Below are 20,508 nucleotides of genomic sequence, written 5' to 3'. Positions count from 1 at the left end.
TTTAAATTTCAAAAAATAATTTGTATTTGTCCAACTTTTCTACTCAGTGGCTTAACTGATGAGATTTATGCAAAATGATTTGATAAAGCCAATAAATAATTTTGCTCTTTTAATGTTTCCACTATTTTTCATTAGCATAACGTTCACACATCGAAATATTCACATACCTCTTTTGGAGGTGGAGGTGGAGGTGGAGGTGGATCTTTTATGACCTAGAATCAAATCACAAACAAATTTATATGGTTTGCATAACTACGATTAAATAAAACATCACATTGAAAAATATTCCATTTCTAGTATTTGATGTCTTTTCACTGATTGCCAATTGGTCAATGTTTTTCAGTGACAATTAATTCCCAAGACTATGTGCAACATAACACCTAATCTCTTCCTGACAGATGCAGTTCATGCATCTATTCATTAACTCTTCCCACAATAACGTCAGACGTTCATTCAAAAATATCAAGCAGATCATAGACACTCTGTTTGATAATCTATGAACTGCTCATACTTGTAATAATCATCATGCTTTCTTCCGGACCAATTCTGACAATTAATACCTTTTGAAAACAAAAATAATAAACTAGTCATAACCATTGATTCTCATCTCATACTGCAGATGCCAGCTCGAAACATATAGTTAGTTCATTAATGAAGCAGATGTATACCTTCTTACTAAATTTACAATAGGTGGATTTCCTATAAATTCCTTTGCTCACTTTCCTTCAAATTTTGTATTTTTATTCCACAATATCTCCAAAAAAGCCCATGATAAAAATAAAATCATATTATGCTTCAGCCTTTAACATTACCAATCTTCACAAGAGTATACGTTTCGACACTGAGCCAATAATGCTAATATCATGATAGACAATAATATTATTGATCAAAGGCTTTATAGAGTGTCTTATGGAAGTGAAGAATGGCTGGCTATCAATAGCAGAGCAATTTAAATGCGGGGATGAAGGTGTCTCAATTGGAGCTGCACAGATAACTTAGGCTCTGGAGCTGAAGAATATCAGAGGTAAGGAGGGCCCAGGGCATGATGGGATTTGAAAACAAGTGTGCGACCTTTAAAACTTAGACGTTGCTTAAACTAGAGCCGGTCTAATTCAGAAAGTGCAGGACTGGTGAGTTAACAGTATGGTGCATTTCACTTTGTAGGCATCAGAGTTTAGTATGACCTCAGGTTTATGAAGACAGGAGGAAAGGAGGCCAGCCAAGAATGCATTGGAATAGTCAATTCTGGGACCCATAAAGGAGCTCTAGCAAGGGCAGAAATGGTGATGTTATTGTGATAAAAACAGATGATTTCAATGATGGAACAACATATGGTCAGAGCTAATTTCAAAGTCACGAAATATTAAATCAGGCCCAGTTAGTGGTGGGAAGGCACTGAATGAGGGTGATGTGATCAAACATGCCAGAGGCGAGGGAAAGAAGAGGAGCATGAGATGATATTTTCTTCAAGCATTATGATCATATAGTCTCTTCCCAAAATCATGCCTGTCTATTCAGAACATCTGGCTGAATCTCACCTATTCGGCATTTGCTCCTTCATAGCTGAGCCCGAACCAAAATGAAGCCTAATATTTACTTTACCTCGCAGTAAGTTTATCCTTCCTGATCTCTCCGTAACCTTTGGTAACATTGAATAAAATTCATTACAAGTGCTGTCCTCCAGACTATTCTAGCTTGATCCTACTATTGCAGATCCAATCATTTCATTTGAGCGAAGACTTTTCTTTACATATGCAACCTAACAAAACTTAATTCTAAAGATAGACACAAAAAGCTGGAGTAACTCAGCGGGTCAGGCAGCATCTCTGGAGAAACAAAAATGGTGATGTTTTGGGTCAAGACCCTTCTTCAGGCCTGGTCTCAACCCGAAATATCATCTATTCCTTTTCTCCAGATACGCCGCCTGTGCTACTCCAGCATTTTGTGTCCATCTTTAGTTTAAACCAGCATTTGCAGTTCCTTCCTAAACACTTCATTCTACCTCTTCACTGTTTCCTTTAACAGTTCCAAAACCAGATAGTAGTCAAATATCTTCCCAAATCCCCACATAAAATGTTAAAAAGATTAAGGGCATTGTCTTCAACTCCCGCCACAAACTGTTTACTTTCCAACAGTATTCCACTGTTGGAAAGCACTTTCTCAGGCAGAACCACACTATCCACAACATATTATCTTCTTTAACTTCTTCTGATCTCATATTTCTTTATCACAAACATCATCCACCTCACCTCTGTAACACAGCCCCTGGCACAGTTCACCAGTTGCTAAATCCTGCATCTTTGCTATTCACGTCCTGATTTGATTCTTCTAATAGTATTCTGATTGACTTTGCATCATTCATTCTGCAACCTGCAACTAATTGGTACTCTAGCCCACCATTCTATCTATTCTGGTTCTCAGTATTAATGCATAATTTCACTAATTTGCAATTCCCATCTTTATGTTTAAATTTTGACATTGCCTTGTTTTTTTCTATCATAACAACTTCCAGAAGTCTCCATTCCATCTCTGCCTTAAAAATATTCACTGATTTGGCCTCCACAGCCTTCTGTGGCAAAGAATTACACAGATTCAACACCCTCTGACAAAATACATTTCTCCTCATCTCCTTCCTAAAAGAATGCCCTTTAAATCTCAGGCTTGACCTCGAGTCCTAGACTCTCCCACTAGTGGAAACATCCTCTCCACATCCAAATAAATACTATTGATTTACGATCTATGCCACTTGCATTCTCATTCAAATCATTAATATTGATGATAAGCAAGATGGTACAAATATTAACCCCTGTGGCACATCACTGGACAGAGGCCACCAATTTATATCATGTAACAGAAGTTGCGACTTGTTTTTATTTACAGTAAAGTCAATTCTGCAACATTAATCTCTTATCAAATAATAAACCAAAAGCACTAGTTTTATTTCTTGCTTTTGTATTTTTCGATAACAAAGATGATCTAAAATGTCTCTCATCATTCTTGTTTATTGGAAAGTAGATAATTTAGGCACTATAATGCCAACACTGTTTTGAATGTTTTATATTATCATCGCTTTGATCTCTCCATGTTAGTATGAGAGACCACAGTGTGAAGAATCTCTCTCATTCAGTGACAGGAAATGTTTGCACCATCAAAATGAAACACTAAACTAGAGCATCTCGGAACTCACGGCAACATTTGACAAACAAGAACTCATTGTCAAAACCTTTTTCAGAATTTATCTTTTGCTCAAGATAGGAGTTGTGAGCGGTATTCATGTTCTGATAAAGAAAACAGAAGCTAAGTATCTTGAAAACAATTACTGTAGGAAACTATTTCTCTTTATCTAGCTGCTCAAAGTATTTTTTCCAGATATTGTCAAAACCAAGTGTGATTCAAGATGTTCTGTGAACAAGAAGTTCGATTGCACTTGGGTTCAGCTGATATAACTTCCTTCCTTAATCTCAGCAATCTGGTGCAAACACAAAAATAAATTCTGTGCCTGCACTGGCTGTCTACGAGATAGAATTAATTAAAATTTAGATCCTGACTACGGGTGCTGCACTGTAAGGAGTTTGTACGTTCTCCCCGTGACCTGCGTGGGTTTTCTCCGAGATCTTCGGTTTCCTCCCACACTCCAAAGACGTACAGGTATGTAGGTTAATTGGCTGGGTAAATGTAAAAAAAAAAAATTGTCCCTAGTGGGTGTAGGATAGTGTTAATGTACGGGGATCGCTGGGCGGCACGGACTTGGTGGGCCGAAAAGGCCTGTTTCCGGCTGTATATATATGATATGATATGATGATATGATCAGCTACAAGATGTGCAATCTAAGCAGAGGAAATATTAATCCAAGACTAGAACTGAAGGATAGCAACAAACAAACTTCTAATAATACACTGCGGTAGAGAGTTAACTATATAACACACTTCCATCTGGATCTCCAAGGCTGAAGTCCAAGAACAAATTGCAGATGCCCTTATCTGTTTAAATGGACAAGTGTATGCTTTCCAAGAGCAACGTTTAGGGGTTTGCCTTGGACAGGGACAATGGTAACTTCAGGGACAATGTCCTCAGGGACAATGTCCTCAGGGACAATGATAACTTTCTTTCACTCTGGCTTTGTGGGTTCTGAGCTAGATGATGATGATGATGACGATTAGCTCCGCCACTGATGGGGCAGGAAATGCGATTAAACTTTAGAGATACAGCATGGAAACAGGCCCTTCGGCCCACCAAATCCGCACCAACCAGTGATCACCCCTAAAACTAGCACTGTACTACACACTTGGGACAATTTTATGGAAGCCAAATAACCTACAAATCTGCACATCTTTGGAGTGTGGGAGAAAACCAAAGCACCCACAGAATACCCATGCGCTCACGGGGAGAAGATACAAACTCCACACAGACAGCACCCGTAGTCAGGATCAAACCCAGGTCTCTGGCGCTGCAAGGCAGCAATTCTACCGCTGCACCACTGTGCCCCCTTTATCTAATCTGACTCCATTGAGATAATAATCTGCCTCCTTGTTTTTGCTGCCAATGTGGATAACCTCACATTTATCTACATTAAACTGCATCTGCCATGCATCTGCCCACTAACTCAACTTGTCCAAGTCACCCTGCAACCTCCTAACATCCTCTTCGCAGTTCACATTGCCGCCCAGCTTTGTGTCATCTGCAAACTTGCTAGTGTTACTTCTAATTCCAACATCCAAATCATTAATATATATAGTAAATAGTTGTGGCCTCAGCTCCGAGCCTTGCGGCATTCCACTCGCCACAGCCTGCCATTCTGAAAAGGATCTGTTTATTCCTACTCTTTGCTTCCTGTCTGCCAACCAATTCTCAATGCGCAGCACCTCATACTTCGCTTGGGCAGCTTGCAGCCCAACGGTATGAACATTGATTTCTCCAACTTTAGATAGTTCCTCTGTCTCTCTCTTTTCCCCCCCTCCCCCCCTTTCCAATTCTCCCACTCTTCCTGTCTCCACCTATATCCTTTCTTTGTCCCGCCCCCCTGACATCAGTCTGAAGAAGGGTCTCAACCCGAAATGTCACCCATTCCCTCTCTCCTAGATTCCCTCTCTCCTGACCTGCTGAGTTACTCCAGCATTTTGTGATACCTTCGATTTGTACCAGCATCTGCAGTTATTTTCCTACAATTCTCTATGCATGTCAATACCCTACCCCCAATACCATGCACTCTGATTTTGCTCACCAATCTCCTGTGTGGGACCTTATCAAAGGCTTTCTGAAAGTCTAGATACATGACATCCACTGGCTCTCCTTCATCCATTTTACTTGTCACATCCTCAAAAAATTCCATAAGAATAGTCAAGCAGGATTTCCATAAATCCATGCTGACTTGGACCAATCCTTTTACTGCTATCCAAATGTGCCGTTATTACTAGACATTTTGTACACCTCTATAAGATCTCCCCTCATCCTGCTGCGCTCCATGGAATAGAGACCCAGCCTACTCGACCTCTTCCTATAGCTCACACCCTCTAGTCCTGGCAACATCCTCGTAAACCTTTTCTGAACCCTTTCTAGCTTGACAATATCTTTCCTATAACATGGTGCCCACAACAGAACACAATATTCTAAATATGGTCTTACCAACGTCTTACACAACAGCAACATAACTTCTCAACTTCAATACTCAATACTCTGACTGGCCAAAATGCCAAAAGCCTTTTTGACCACCTTATCTACCTGTGACTCGACCTTCAAGGAACCATGCACCTGTATTCCTAGATCCCTCTTCTCCTCAACACTACCCAGAGGCCTGCCATTTACTGCGTAGGTCCTGCCCTTGTTTGACATCCTAAAATGCAACACCTCACAATTTTCTGTGTTAAATTCCATCAACCATTCTTTCGCCCACCTGGCCAATCGATCCAGATCCTGCTGCAATCTTTCACAACCACCTTCACCATCTGTGTGTGGATTTTGGGGAGAAGATAAAATCGAGCCGTGCGGGCTGGGGAACAATAGACAATAGACAATAGGTGCAGGAGTAGGCCATTCAGCCCTTCGAGCCAGCACCGCCATTCAATGCGATCATGGCTGATCACTCTCAATCAGTACCCCGTTCCTGCCTTCTCCCCATACCCCCTCACTCCGCTATCCTTAAGAGCTCTATCCAGCTCTCTCTTGAAAGCATCCAACGAACTGGCCTCCACTGCCTTCTGAGGCAGAGAATTCCACACCTTCACCACTCTCTGACTGAAAAAGTTCTTCCTCATCTCCGTTCTAAATGGCCTACCCCTTATTCTTAAACTGTGGCCCCTTGTTCTGGACTCCCCCAACATTGGGAACATGTTTCCTGCCTCTAATGTGTCCAATCCCCTAATTATCTTATATGTTTCAATAAGGTTGGAGGCTTTAGAGGGCAGAGAGCTGGAAGTCATAAATCAGAAATGGTGTGTGATATTAAGGTCTGGTGCTCGACTGTGGGGTCATGGTCCAAGGATAAGTAGGAGGAGGTGTCTGAGAGTTGTCGCCTGATTAATTTGACATCATGTTTAACACAGACATGTTGGGCTGAAGGGCCTGTTCCTGTACTGTAATGTTCCACCTTCAATGTCACCTTTGATTCTCCTGCAGTCACCTTCATTTCATATCTTATAATCCTTGGCTCTTCATCCAATTTGAACAGTTTCTCTTTATCTATTGTAAAGCCCTCAGGATTTTAAATATCTCTGTCGGAGTCCCTCTCCAACTCCTTTGTTCTCAGCTCAAGAAATTATTGAACAGGTACATTTTTTAAAATAAAGCGTTATAGATTTTTGGTTCAGACTTGGTATCAATCCGTAACTGGTATAGCTACGAATAATTTTAAAACCAAAGATACAAAACCAGTGCAAGAGAGGCTTGAACTTTTACATTGACCTTTCCAACTTTAAATCATTTGTGCCAATTTTACGAAGAAAAATGATGAGGACTGGAAGTTTAATCTGACATACTCAAAACAGTTAAGCATCAGCGACTAACGTGAATTGACTATTATAAATAACAACAGGCACAGAATTTGTATTTTCTCACTTACCAATTTGCAGCAAAGAGGCCAGAACCACCAGAGCAATGCCAGTCCCAGCAACAGCAAGATGACAAATATGGCAAGGAATACAGCTGTTCCGTCAGACTTGAAAGGAAATCATGGACATTAAGCATTTTAGCAAGTCATTTCAAAGCATTCAAATCTTATAGACATGATTAGTAGAATTAAAGAAAGACACAAAAAGCTGGAGTAACTCAGCGGGTCAAAGTGCATCTCTGGAGAAAAGGAACAGGTGACGTTTCGGGTCGAGACTCTTCTAGAATTGATTGATTCTCTGCTTTTAAATCCATTCAATTATCCTGAGTTACCCAATGTTGGAGTCAATAATACTGCTCCAATTTCTTATTACAAAAGTTAAGAAGGAGGAAAATGACCATGTGATTTTAAGGCAACAGCTAACTGGGGCGGTCAAAAGCTGACTTATAGTTCCAGCTCTGCCAGCAGAACATGTCTATATGCTTTCCTGCATCTACTATCAGATGGCTACAAAGAATCTATGCCTTCAATTATGGTTGGTGGCCTCATGATGAACATGGCCCAGGTGCCTTGCAAAAAATTGCCATGATATATGTTCTATCGTGCCGCATGAAAACTGGTACTTAAACTGCACCTGAAGAACATTGCAGCAAGCCTTTAAACATTGAAGCAAGCCCATGTTATCACTCCTTTTTCTACCATTTAGATGGGAGATGAAATCTTGCTGCCTGTGCTAACATTCTGGATAATTGTATCTGGTGATCAATCTGCAAAGTACTGTATTTGAGCATGAAGCTGAAGAAAATTGTGGTCAGTTAATTAAATATCGATCTTTCATGATGACATCACCCTGTCAGCCATATAAAGATTGTCAAACACAAAGACATTTATTTTATGCTGCCACAGGACAAAAGCTTCTCAAGAGGAAAACAGTTATGGTTTTTCATTCAACAGTTAGCAGTTGTTGAAAGTAATTTTCATTTCCTTGTGGCAAGTACAACACCCAATAGCACTGTCCCTTGCATCATTTATCAAAATTCTCTATAAAATCAGAAACAAATTTTTCAATTCCTTATCTTTTTTTTTACCATTCTGGGCAACTATTTTTTTGTGCAACATCAGTTTGCTCCATTTTACTAACTATTACCATATACGGGATCAAGGTGTCATATTAAAAGGTGTTTAAAGGTGTTTAAAGGTGTCATGTCATATGTCATATATGTCATATCATGCTGCCAAATTAAAAATTAAAACTGTCTGGAAATATGAATTGCACAAAGTGCATAAACTCAAACAAGCTGGTTGTGGAGAGGTAGAGGACATGATAAAAAAATAATTTTGGGTGTCCCTTGTACAATGAGATTATAAATCACAAGTCACATCCCTAATGGTGTGGTGAGCATAAACTGTGAGTCATGACGCAGATTCACTGGAGTTGCCTGAAATGATCCTGGAACTAAAGTGCATGTAACAACTGCACTTCAAATGACAGATCAGTCTAGTCAGGGAGTGTGGCAGCCAGATCGCAACATGATGTCACACACCTTTCTGGATAATTTGGACAAGGGGATTGAAGGCTTTGTGACAAAGTTTGCGGATGATACGAAAATAGGTGGAGGGGCAGGTAGTGTAGAGAAAGCAGGGACTCTGCAGAAGGACTTGGACAGTTTGGGAGAGTGGGCAGATGGAATATGGTGTGGCAAGTGTGGAGTCATGCATTTTGGTCGTAGGAATAAAGGCACAGACTATTTTCTAAATGGGGTTAGAATCCAGAAATCAGAGGTGCAAAGGGACTTGAGAGTGCTGGTGCAGGATTCCCAAAATGTTAATCTACAATTTGAATCAGTAGTAAAGAAAGCAAACTCAATGCTAGCATTTATTTCAAGCGGGCTTGTATACAAAAATAAAGATGTAATGTTGATGCTTTATAAGACCGCATTTGGAACATTGTGAGCAATTTTGGGCACCATGTCTGAGGAACGGTGTGCTGGCTCTGGAGAGGGTCCAGAGGAGGTTTACAAGAATGATCCCAGGGATGATTACGTTAACCTATGATGAGTATTTGTCGGCACTGGGCTGCACTTGTTGGGGTTTAGAAGAATGAGGGGGGACATCATTGAAACATACAGAATAGTGAAAGGCTTGGATAGAGTAGATGTTGAGAGGATGTTTCCCCTAGTGGGAGAGTCTAGGACTGGAGGACATAGCCTCAGAATTAAAGGACGTTCTTTTAGTAAGTAGATGAGAAGAAATTTCTTTACCCAGTGGGTGGTGAATCTGTGGAAATCTTTGCCACAGAAGGCTGTGGGGTCCATCAGTGGATATTTTTCAGGCAGAGATAGATAGATTCTGGATTAGTATGGGTGTCAGAGGTTATGGGGAGAAGGCAGGAGAATGGAGTTAGGAGAGAGAGATAGATCAGCCATGATTGAATGGCGGAGTAGACTTGATGGGCCAAATGGCATTATACTACTATTCCTTCTGACCTTGACTACATTGGAATATGTCAACCTGAAGAAGTACTCATTAAGGAGATCAAAGTGGAGGCAACTGTCTTTGTAGAGTTGAGTGGGACTAGCATATGTGAAAGGAAGCACGTCTGTGTCTTCTCCCTTGGAGTCCCTGACTATGTGAAGCCTGGCCATAGACTTCCGTTCAAGAAGTGCCGCAAGCTGAATATTCCCATCAACTACAGTGCACCCCACATCCCGAGGGAAATTCAACAATATTGAATTATTGTTGGATAACAAATGGCTCAGGACATCAAGGCTATACGTGACCGGAAGGGAACTTTGCAACATTGATCCCAGATAAGTTATACCAGCAGAAAAGTTCCAAGACGACAGTGTTCTATTAAAGATGTCTTGCAAGATGGCAGCATCTTTGACACAGCTCATTTGATTATCAATGATGGAACATTTCTCATTGGAATAAACTATTGTTATCAAGGATATTTTTGACATTGAAATAAATTCTGTTTGGTAACTCATTAATAATGGATAGATTCACAGACATCTAAGTTTTAGTCTAAACATTGGAAGGAATGTGACATCCCTTTATAATGATTTTGAATTAATAATATCTATGAATATAAGTGATCCCAGTGAAGGGGCAATCTCCATAATAAGCAGTGTTTTAAAATCGGATGGCACATTAAATTAGGAAAAAAGCAACAGGGAAACAAATCCATCCTCTACTTGCCATTCCCATCAGTGGATTAGCAAAGATTTGTACCCAAAAAAAATTCAAGATACAAATACAATTAAGAAATGCTGATGAAAGGTCATTGACTGAATCATTAACTCTGCCTTTCCCTCATGAGATGCTGCTTGACCTGCTGGGTGTTCCAGCATTTTCTTTTTTAATTTCAGATTTCCAGCACCTGCATTAGTTTTTTTTTTCAATGAGAGCAAAAAAATGATCATTAAGATTGTGCGAGAGAATTAAATATGAGACACAAAAAAGTTTGGAAAAATGCTTCAGAAATGCCATGGATGGGGAAAATTATGTAGAATGGTTTCTAAACATGTCAGATTTTTTTTTAAACGAGGATACAGTAAAACCTCCTGAGGTTTAGCATATATTGTATTATATCGTAAATCACTAATAACGATTCCAACATTGCATTTACTTTTGATTCGGTGTTGCATCTGTGAGCTACCTTTCATTGTTTTATACCTTTTGTTGAACAATCCCACAGAGATTCCAATTCAAACAATATTCCCATTTTCAACTCTAACATTCAAATTGTACAGTCTATCTCACACATTATGATGCTAAATTCCATCAGGCATCATCCTAGTTTTTTGTTTAATTCTGCATTCATTTGGATTTTCTGCTCTCTTCTTCATGATTCACCTGTGCTCAAAATTGAGTTTAGGCTCGTTTGAAGCCCGACACTTAATTGGTCTTAATTGTAGTGGTGATGTGGTGTTTTTGTGTTTGTGTACTATGTGTGTATGTGGGGGGGAGGGGGAAACTGTAACACTGTAAATATGTGTCCCTTCAGAACGGAGACCCGACCTTTGTTTTCTGGGCCGTGTCTCCGTTCCTGCTGCGGCCTACCATCGGCCCAACTCCTGGAGCTGTCGGCCTCCAGGGCTCTGGTTCGCAGAGCCCGCGGATCGGACTTACCACCACCGGAGCCGGCCGTCTTCGGAGGCTGCGGGAGCGGCTGCGACTGCGACTGCGGCTGCGACTCGCCTTAGGCTCGGGCCGCGTGGATGCCGACATCGGGAGCTCCGGCAGCGGCAGCGGGTTCGCCCGCCCCGGATCGCGGGGCTTGGGTCGCGGACATTTCACCGTCCGGCGCGGCCTAAGATATGCCGCGGGATATTTCTCTGCTGGGCGGGGGCTTCAATGTCGGGAGCCACGACCGCCCCGACGTGCAGCAATAGCGGCAGCAGCGTGTTCGCCCGCCCCGGATCGGACTTATCATCGGCGGAGCCGGCCGTCTTCGGAGGCTGCGGGAGTGGCTGCGACGCGCCTTGGGCTTGGCCCGCTGTGGACCGTCCGGTGCGGCCTGCAACCACAACAACCTGACTGCGGGCGAGGACAGCGGGAGAAGGGAAAGACATTATGGCCTTCCATCACAGTGAGGAGAGGACTGGAGGAGACTCACTGTGATGGATGTTTCTTTGATGGATGTTTCTTTTTTTTGTGTGTTTTTGGGGTTGGGTGGTTTGAGTGCCTGTTTGATGCTTTTATTGTTGGACTGTGTTATTGGGGGTTTTGGGGTGTGTGATTTGAATGCCTATTTAATGCTTTTATTGTTGGACTGTGTTTTGGGGGGTTTTTTGGGGTTGGGTAATTTGGGTGCCTGTTTAGTGCTTTTATTGTTGGACTGTGGGTGATTGAATTAACATTTTGTTCAAGATGGCCGCGCCGTTGTGTTTGGCTGCCTGCCACTGTATGTTTCTTTTTTTCCTAGTCAGATGTGCAGCACTTTGGTCAACGTGGGTTGTTTTTAAATGTGCTATACAAATAAATTGACTTGACTTGACTTGACTTAAAACAGGTGGCATTTCCACATTGAGACCTGAAAAGCACTTTAGGTGTTTCCTTTTAATATAACATGTTTAACAAGCCAGACATTTAAGAACCACTAGACCAAGTGGACCCTAACCTCTCCTGCATTGGTGCAGCACCCTCTCCTCCCTCCCTTCCTCCCTTGGAGATTGATTTGAACTTTAAACTGTGAATAACTTTAAAAATATAACACCGATTTCAATGAAACTTCTTCCATTAGATGGTGAGTAAGGTGGGTCTAAAAATGTCATGCTATCGTGTACCATTTTGGCTGTAGTTCAGGAACAAACAAACAAACAAATGAGACTTTTAGTATATAGATTGCTGCAAGAGGTATGAGGGAAATACAAACTGAGGCATGTGTAGGAAGGAACTGCAGCTGCTGGTTTTAACCGAAGATAGACACAAAAAGCTGGAGTAACTCAGTGGGTCAGGCAGCATCTCTTGAGAAAAGGAATAGGTGACCTTTTGGGTCGAATCCCTTCTTCAGACTGAGAATCAGGGGAAAGGGAAACGAGTGATCTAGACAGTGATGTAGAGAGATATAGACGGTGATGCGGAGAGATGTAGAACGGCATTTTGAGTAGGAGCATTATTAACATTACCTGAGGGACACCAGTGAGACCATGGGAAGCCACTCAACAATGTGGAACTCTCACATTACATGTATTGAAGTCAAAACTTCTAAATAACATTTTTTTTTTAATGTCTTCATTTAAATGTCTAAATGAAAGGGTTCAGAATACATTTACGAGTTGCCAGGTCTAGAGGGTGTGAGCTATAGGGAGAGGTTGAGTAGGCTGGGTCTCTATTCCATGGAGCGCAGGAGGATGAGGGGAGATCTTATAGAGGTATACAAAATCATGAGAGGAATAGATCAGGTAGATGCACAGAGTCTTTTGCCCAGAGTAGGGGAATCGAGGACCAAAGGACATAGGTTCAAGGTGAATGGGAAAAGATTTAATAGGAATCCGAGGGGTAATTTGCTCACACAATGGATGGTTGGTGGATGGTACAAGCTGCCAGAGGAGGTAGTTGAGGCTGGGACTATCCCATCGTTTAAGAAACAATTAGACAGGTACATGGAAAGGACAGGTTTGGAGGGATATTGACCAAGCGCAGGCAAGTGGGACTAGTGTAGCTGGGACATTGTTGGCCGGTGTGGACGAGTTGGGGCGATGGGCCTGTTTCCACACTGTATCATCTATGACTCTATGAGTTTATGACTCTATGTCTTATATTTTTATTTCTTCATAGTGAATCAGGCTCTCAACTTTGCCACCTGAACAATAACTGAATTATTTTCCACTGATTTCAGTGAAAGTCAAAGCATGTACCACCCATCCCATCAGGTTAGTCTCAAATGTTGCACCTGAAACCTACCCTAAAGATTTTTTTATGGGGAAAATTTCTCTCCACATTCCAAAGATTTTGTAGAGAAAATATCTGCATGTGAGATTCAAGAATTCTGTCAGCAATGTTTTCCTTAAGTTTGTTAAGCAAGCTTTAAAATATTATGCAGATAGAAGGGTTAAAACATGATAGTATTTTATTGGAGCTCTATTAATTCAAATATATTACATGTAGAAAGCCCATTTCATATGTCAACTTTGACTGTAAAACCTGTGATTGTCCAAGGTTAAAGATGCTGCTGAAGAGTTAACACACAAGTTTTAAGTGATTTTCTTTTCACATGCTGCCGGATCAGCTGTTTATTTCAAAAAATTATGTTTCTTTAAAACAATAATTAAAGTGCTGTTAAATTATTATATATTAGAAAGTGAAAAAATCTGCTAAATAATGTATAATAATCAGCGTTATGATTATTGTTAAAGTGGAAAGGATGGGTTAGTGGTTGTTGGTGTTATAACTATTTTTCTTGTGATCGTGGTGCATTCCAATGATCCTTATCATCCAGTAAGTGGTCTAACATTGACATGGTGATAACACCATCTAATTACTAATCAAACAAGGTTCATGCCTTGAATACCGCTGCCGCTTTGTGAATATGTAACATTTCCTGAGGAATACTTCTTACAGGAAAACAGCTATTACACAATGCAATGCATGTCACAATATTTTCATGCTTTGAAAATCTGCAAAGCTGCTGGATTCTTATGCGAATCTAAATGCTAATTTTTAATTAGCCTTTTGTTAGCGGTCCAGTGCATTAAAATTGTACTTGGCTTTTATACCTCTTTCAATAACACATACATTTCAATGTATTGTTCTATAGATGAAGACAAGCAGAAATTTGTTCTAATGTTCATATATCCACACAGCATGGAAACAGGCCCTTCAGCACAACTGATCCATGCTGACCTTATGCGTCATCTAAGCTAGTTATATTTGCCTGGATTTGACCATTATCCATCTATAGCTTTTAAATGTTGTTATTATGCCTGCAGCAATTACTTCCTCTGGCTGCTTGTGCATCTGTGTTGCCCCTTGTGTTCCAATTAAACCTTTCCCCACTCCCTGAAAGCTATATCTTCTCGTTCTTGATTCCCCTACCCTGGGAAAAAGACAGTGCATTCGCCCTATCTATTCCCCTATCTATTTGAGACACCTTCATAAGATCATACTTCCTCCCTCTACACCCCAAAAATAAAATCCAAGCCTGCCCAATTTCACCCTGTAATTTAGGCCCTTAAGTCCTGGCAACATCCTCATAAATCTTTTCTTTCCAACTTAATGGCAGCTTTCCAATCATAAGGTAACCAACATTGAACACAACCCAAGTTCAGCTTCACCCATGCCTTTTTGCAAAGTAAAAAATATGTTTTTATTTTCCTTGGTGTCCATGTGTAAGCATATGTTTAACACAAAGATAAATTCCAAGATTGTGTAAATATTAATTGTGAACTTTGAATTTGCAACTTTTAGAAAATAGCAACATTGTAATTTGTTCTAACTTTGCAGCAAAGACAAGAAGTTATTTACTTACACAAGATGTGGCGGTGATGGTAATTGAACTGGAGATGAATGACTGCCCGTTATTCAAACTCACTGAAACATCCATTGTTCTGTAATAGAAATATAAAAATATGTGATCAAAATTTATTTCTGGAAATGCTATAATCTTGTGAGATATCTCATAATTTTACTCACTTACTCTGGCACAAGAGCAGGACATTCAACCCATGCCAGGTCCCAGCAAGGCAATCCCATCAGCACCATTCCCCTTTCTTCCTGCGGCCATGCAAATTATTATCTCACATGCCTGTTAATTCCTCGTTGGTTCTTTTGCCACTTATCTGCACTGAGAAGCCAATTACCTATCAGCATGTTTTGGGGGTCTGTGAGGAAACTGGAGCACTCGGAAGAAACCCGTGCTTTCACAAAGAAAACGTACAAACTCCACACAAGCAGCAGCAGGTGCAGGATCAAACCCAGGTCCCTGGAGCTGTGGAGCAACTGAACTACCTATTGTGCCATTGTTCAATTGGCAGGCTATAGATAGAGCTGTACACTTGCTAAGTCAGTGCATTTTATTCAGCAGGGTCAGTTGCACATTGGATAATTTCATTCCCCAAGCTTAAAGAATTAGACTATACTATTCAAAAGTGTGTTGTGGTGAGGCACGACCAGAAGAAGCATGTTTTCAAAGTAGTACTAGCAGCACTGACTGAAAGGGACACTCCCAATCATGTTTTATTAAACTTACATGGTCTCCTCTGATCCTCAGTCCCACCATGGCCACGACACTCAGCCACAATCGCTGAACCGAGGTCCAAAACTCACACCCACCTTCCACTTTCCTCGCACCTAACCCTCATCCCCACACAAAGGTCGGTCTACAGAATCCCTCCCACGACCTAGATCTCCATGCCCTTCAGTTAAAGCCCTTGATCTCCAGTTGCAATCCCATCCCAGACCCTGTCAGGCACAAACATCAGCTCACTTCCTGATATTGCACCCTCCCAATCGTCAGAAGCCTGCTGCATCAGACCTCTGCATCACATAATAACCCTTGAGATGTCACAAATAGGTCTCTAGACAGGTTAATAAAATGCAGTGCACATTCAACTTGATCTACAAGAAAATAACTTAACTAAAATAGCATATTTTACAGCCAGCACATTCCGAAGGCAGGCAGGTTTGTAGGTTAATTGGCTTCTGTAAATTGTCCATAGTGTGTCGGATGGAACTAGTATATTGGGTAGTTGCTGGTTGGAGTGAACTCAGTGGGCTGAAGGGTCTGTTTCCATGCTGTATTTGTAAACTAAACTAAATTATCATTGGCTCCCAAGGATCAACTTTGATGAAGACAGGGTGCGATCGAATGCAGAAAAAAATGTGTTTAAAAACAAAAATGATGAACCCTAATGAAAGACACTAATCACAGAGTGAAGATATAACTTAGATTACCAGATCTACAGATTGGGAACTGACAATAGAAAGGTTTTTTTTAAGTCAATTAAAGAAAAGGGCAATGGGATTAAGGGCTTTCTACCAAGTATCAGAATTATAAAAGAAAATAATTTTGAATCTGTTGCAAAACACAAAGTACTGGAGTAACTCAGCATCTCTGGAGAGCACAGATATGTGATGTTTCAGGTTGGGACACTTCTTCAGACTTACTAAACTCCAGCACTTTGTGGTTTGCCCAAGAATCTAGCATTGGCAGTTCCTGGTGGCCCCATAATGAATCTGTTGTTAGATTAAATCATTATTGGAATAATGAAAACATTTTTAGTTATCCAGTTATGGGAATATAGTAAGCTTTACTAAAATCCATCAGGAATCAGAAGTTGTAGACATGACAAAAGATCGTTATGAAGTATTCTTGACTGGAGAACAGCAAGTTGACAAGTTTTAAAAAAAATTGTAGTATGTTTTGACAAGGCTGATATTGATTGATTCTGATGGTTGAAAGGTAAAGTGAAGAAAAACAACTGACAAATGGAGAACAGAGGAATCCTGGAATTCATGTATACTGATAGGGCAGATTAATAAAATGGTTAAGAAGGTACACAGACACCTACTGTTACTGACTGAGACATGGTCATCAGTAAAATGGAGCTCATGCTTCGAAAAGATAATGAAATATTTGTTAGGCATAGCTAGAGATGTGCACATTGTTCTGCATCATTGCATTACAGGAAGGATGGAATCTGAAACATGAGAGAACAGAGGAAATGAGGTAATTGATAGATTGAATAATTTTAGCAATGATGAAAGGTTGGCAAGAGGAGGCTTGTTTTTTCTGGCACAGAGGAAGCTAAAGAGAAATTAATTGAAGTTTATAATGTTATGAGAGGAAAAGCATATTTTCTTTTGTAGAGTACTAATCACCTGAGGGTACAGATTTAAAGTAATTGGGAGAGAGTTTAGAGGAATGCTCAAGAACATCTTTTATCCCATGTGCAGGAAGGTGGGTTGGGTGAAGAACTCTCTGCCTAAAACAGTTTAGGTCAATAGGTTAAAAATACTTGGATAAACACTTGAGGTATCACAACCTGGGAACCTGAATTGAGCTCGGTGGCTTCTCTTTGACCAACATGGAAATGAAAATGAATGGCCTCCTTCCTTCGCATAAATCTCTATCATTTTCTGCTCCAGTGAATCGAGCGCGCGGGCCGACCAAAAATGGCGGTGCCTGCATGTGTAATATACACAAAAATAATCTCACTGTGCAGTTGCATATGTGACAAATAAAGCCATAGGCTCAAGATTGTAACTTTTAAAAAAACATGCAGATTAATGATTTTCATTCAAAGGACTTTCATAAATGATTATTTTTCTTTGATCTGCAGGGAAGAGAAATTATATTATTTAAAATGCAGTTAGGTAGGTATCTGAAAATGAGGAGCCACCAATTAATTAGGGGTAAACTTAAAATTGGAATGGAAGAGTACCGTCCAAAAATTTAAAGGAAGAATGGGACACAGAAGCGTGAGTGCTGGAAGTCGGTCAAGGTTGGTTGCTGAGAGAAAATAGATGGACCCGGCATGGGAGGGCCGCTGAGAACACAGACCAGGCATGGGGGGGGGGGGTCACTGAGAACAAAGGGGGACCCGGCTTGGGGGGGCTGCCGAGACACCAAAGAGATACCTGGTGTGGTGGGGGCCACCAAGGGAGCAAAGAGGGACCTGGTGTGGAGGAGGCTGATGAGACACCACAGAGGGACCAGTGGGACTACATTGAACACTTTGCAACTTTGGCAGTACCCTTTACATGGCGACTCTTTGCATATTTTGTGTATGGGATGCAAAACATGTTACATGTGATAATAAGGTATCATTCATTCATCATGAAGAGTGGGCAGAAACCAGAACTCCGGCAATTGAATGAAAAGCCAGGAACTGGAGCCCCAGTGAGTGCCGGGGGAGTGTGGGAGCCTGGGCCCTTTTGAATCAGAAGCGAGCATGGGCTCTGGCAAGTCAAAGGGGATCATAGGAACCGGGGCCATTGAGAATGGATGGAGTGCATTGCAGTCTTCATCTGGTGACCCAGATGCTGAACCATCAGGAATACCAGAGTTCACTGTACTTGTAACTACTTTCTTAATGCAAAGTTAACTTCACTGTATTTTCCAGAAAAAATTTAGATGACTAAACTATTAACTTTATCTCTTATTATTAATTTAATAGTCCATTTAGACAGAAAGAGGATACCACCGGAAAAGCAAACACACTTCAGAAGGAACTCAAAGGGTCAGGCAGCTTGTGTGGAGGTAGAGCGATGATCAGGACCTTGCATCCCACCATGAGAGTGTGGAGGGATGACAGCCAGGATAAAAAGTTCAGAGAGACCACAGAGTTTCCTCTGGTGGTCCAGTTCCCTTCCAAATAACAAAAATGTAGTGGTAGGTTACTTGGTCATTGCAAACCACCCCACAGTGTAGGTCAACCACAAAGATTGAAAGGGGAATTGATGGGCTTGTGTGAGGTAGAACATTTGTAAAAGTATAGGGAAATGGGACTATTGAAATTGCTTCAACGGAAATCAGCATAATTCCAATGGAGCGAATAGCCTTGGGCTGTGCCATAATATCTTTGTGTATCAGAATCAGAGGGCATTCCAATACAAAGGCAAGCAGATCAACAATCACCTTGCCTTCACTCCACCATCATTTATGCAGTCTTTTGCTCTTGGACCCTCTTCTGTAGAATCCTTTTCCTAAATCCTTCTGCTTGGTAACACTGCTCCCACATTAAAATCTCCTAAAGTTACATCGCTTGTGTGTATTTATCCATTCCCCATAATTTAGCTCAGTACCCATTCAAGCTTTGTGAAGTGACATGCGATGTCACCAATGTGCTACATCGCTGTTTGAAACGATCCCGTACCAACCTAACTGTAACTGTAAACCTACAAATGCTCCACCTGGACAACTTCACCATTCATCATTCATTTACCTTGAACTCAGTTTCCTCACAGATAAAAATTAAGGAAATATCGTCCTCAGCAAAAAAGACAGGAGGCATATCATAATATCCTCTCAGCCCCCGCAACTAGAGCGCAATTAATCCTTTCTGGTCAAAGACCGAAAGCCGGTGGCTGAATCAAATCAGCTTCCACGAATATGACACGCCTTTGATTCTCAAATAAACACTCCCAGGGAACATTGCCTTCCTGTAAACAGGATACTAGTTTAGGTAATGTAATTTGGCTGACAAAAAAAATCGTGTTGCCTTATTTGAAATTTTTGTCTTGATCTGAACATTGGCTTCTTTCCATGTGAGTGAACATCATATTGAATGTTATAAACTACATTTGATAGCGAGAGAGTGGAGATAATCTTCATACTTTCAGTCAGAAATTCATCCCCATGGATTTCAAGATGGAACATGTACAGTATTTCAGAGGAAATACAGAATCATAGAATCAATGACATTTGCATTAATGGTGCCAAAGTAGAGATGCTTGAAAACTTCAAATTCCTAGGAGTCAATATTACCAACAATTCTCCTGGACCACCCATATTGAAACAACGACCAAGAAAGCACACCGACACCTCTACTTCCTTAGAAGGCTTAGGAAGTTTGGCATGTTACATTAAGTACAAGAACATAATTAAGCAAGTACGTAATCAATGGTGACTCCAGGTTGAGTGGATGAAGGTAATGATGAATATCTCAGTGAATGAACTCGATAATATCACCAACAATGATTAGTACGGGTGCCAGTGGTTATTTGGAAAAGGCAAGAGAATGGGGTTGAGAGGGAAAGATAGATCAGCCACGATTGAATGGCGGAGTAGACGTGATGGGCCGAATAGCCTCATTCTGTTCCCATACCTTATGAACATGAACAATTTGTCTTGCTCAAACCAGATTTTTGCTATGGCCAAGTAAGCATACCGACATCTCTACTTCTTCAGAAACCGAGGGAAATTAGGCATATCTTCAACGACACTTAATCATTTCTATGGATGCCACATGGAAGCATCCTATCCGGGTGCATCACACAATGATATAGCATCTGATCTG

General features: G+C 40.9%; 1 protein-coding gene across 2 annotated transcripts in view; it reads right to left on the bottom strand.

Moving 5' to 3' along the window:
• antxr2a (ANTXR cell adhesion molecule 2a) overlaps positions 1-20,508 on the bottom strand; it is a 186,810-nt gene that overhangs the window by 97,559 nt on the left and 68,743 nt on the right. For both annotated transcript variants that reach the window (XM_078402110.1, XM_078402101.1), the window contains 3 exons: positions 15,018-15,096; positions 7,055-7,150; positions 168-212 (listed from right to left, as the gene is read on the bottom strand). In XM_078402110.1, coding sequence (XP_078258236.1) covers positions 168-212; positions 7,055-7,150; positions 15,018-15,096 — 220 coding nt within the window. The remainder of the gene's footprint in view (positions 1-167; positions 213-7,054; positions 7,151-15,017; positions 15,097-20,508) is intronic.

This window comes from Rhinoraja longicauda, chromosome 1 (assembly GCF_053455715.1).
Source record: "Rhinoraja longicauda isolate Sanriku21f chromosome 1, sRhiLon1.1, whole genome shotgun sequence".
Taxonomy (NCBI): Eukaryota; Metazoa; Chordata; class Chondrichthyes; order Rajiformes; family Arhynchobatidae; genus Rhinoraja; species Rhinoraja longicauda.
This window is presented reverse-complemented; position numbering and strand designations above follow the sequence as displayed.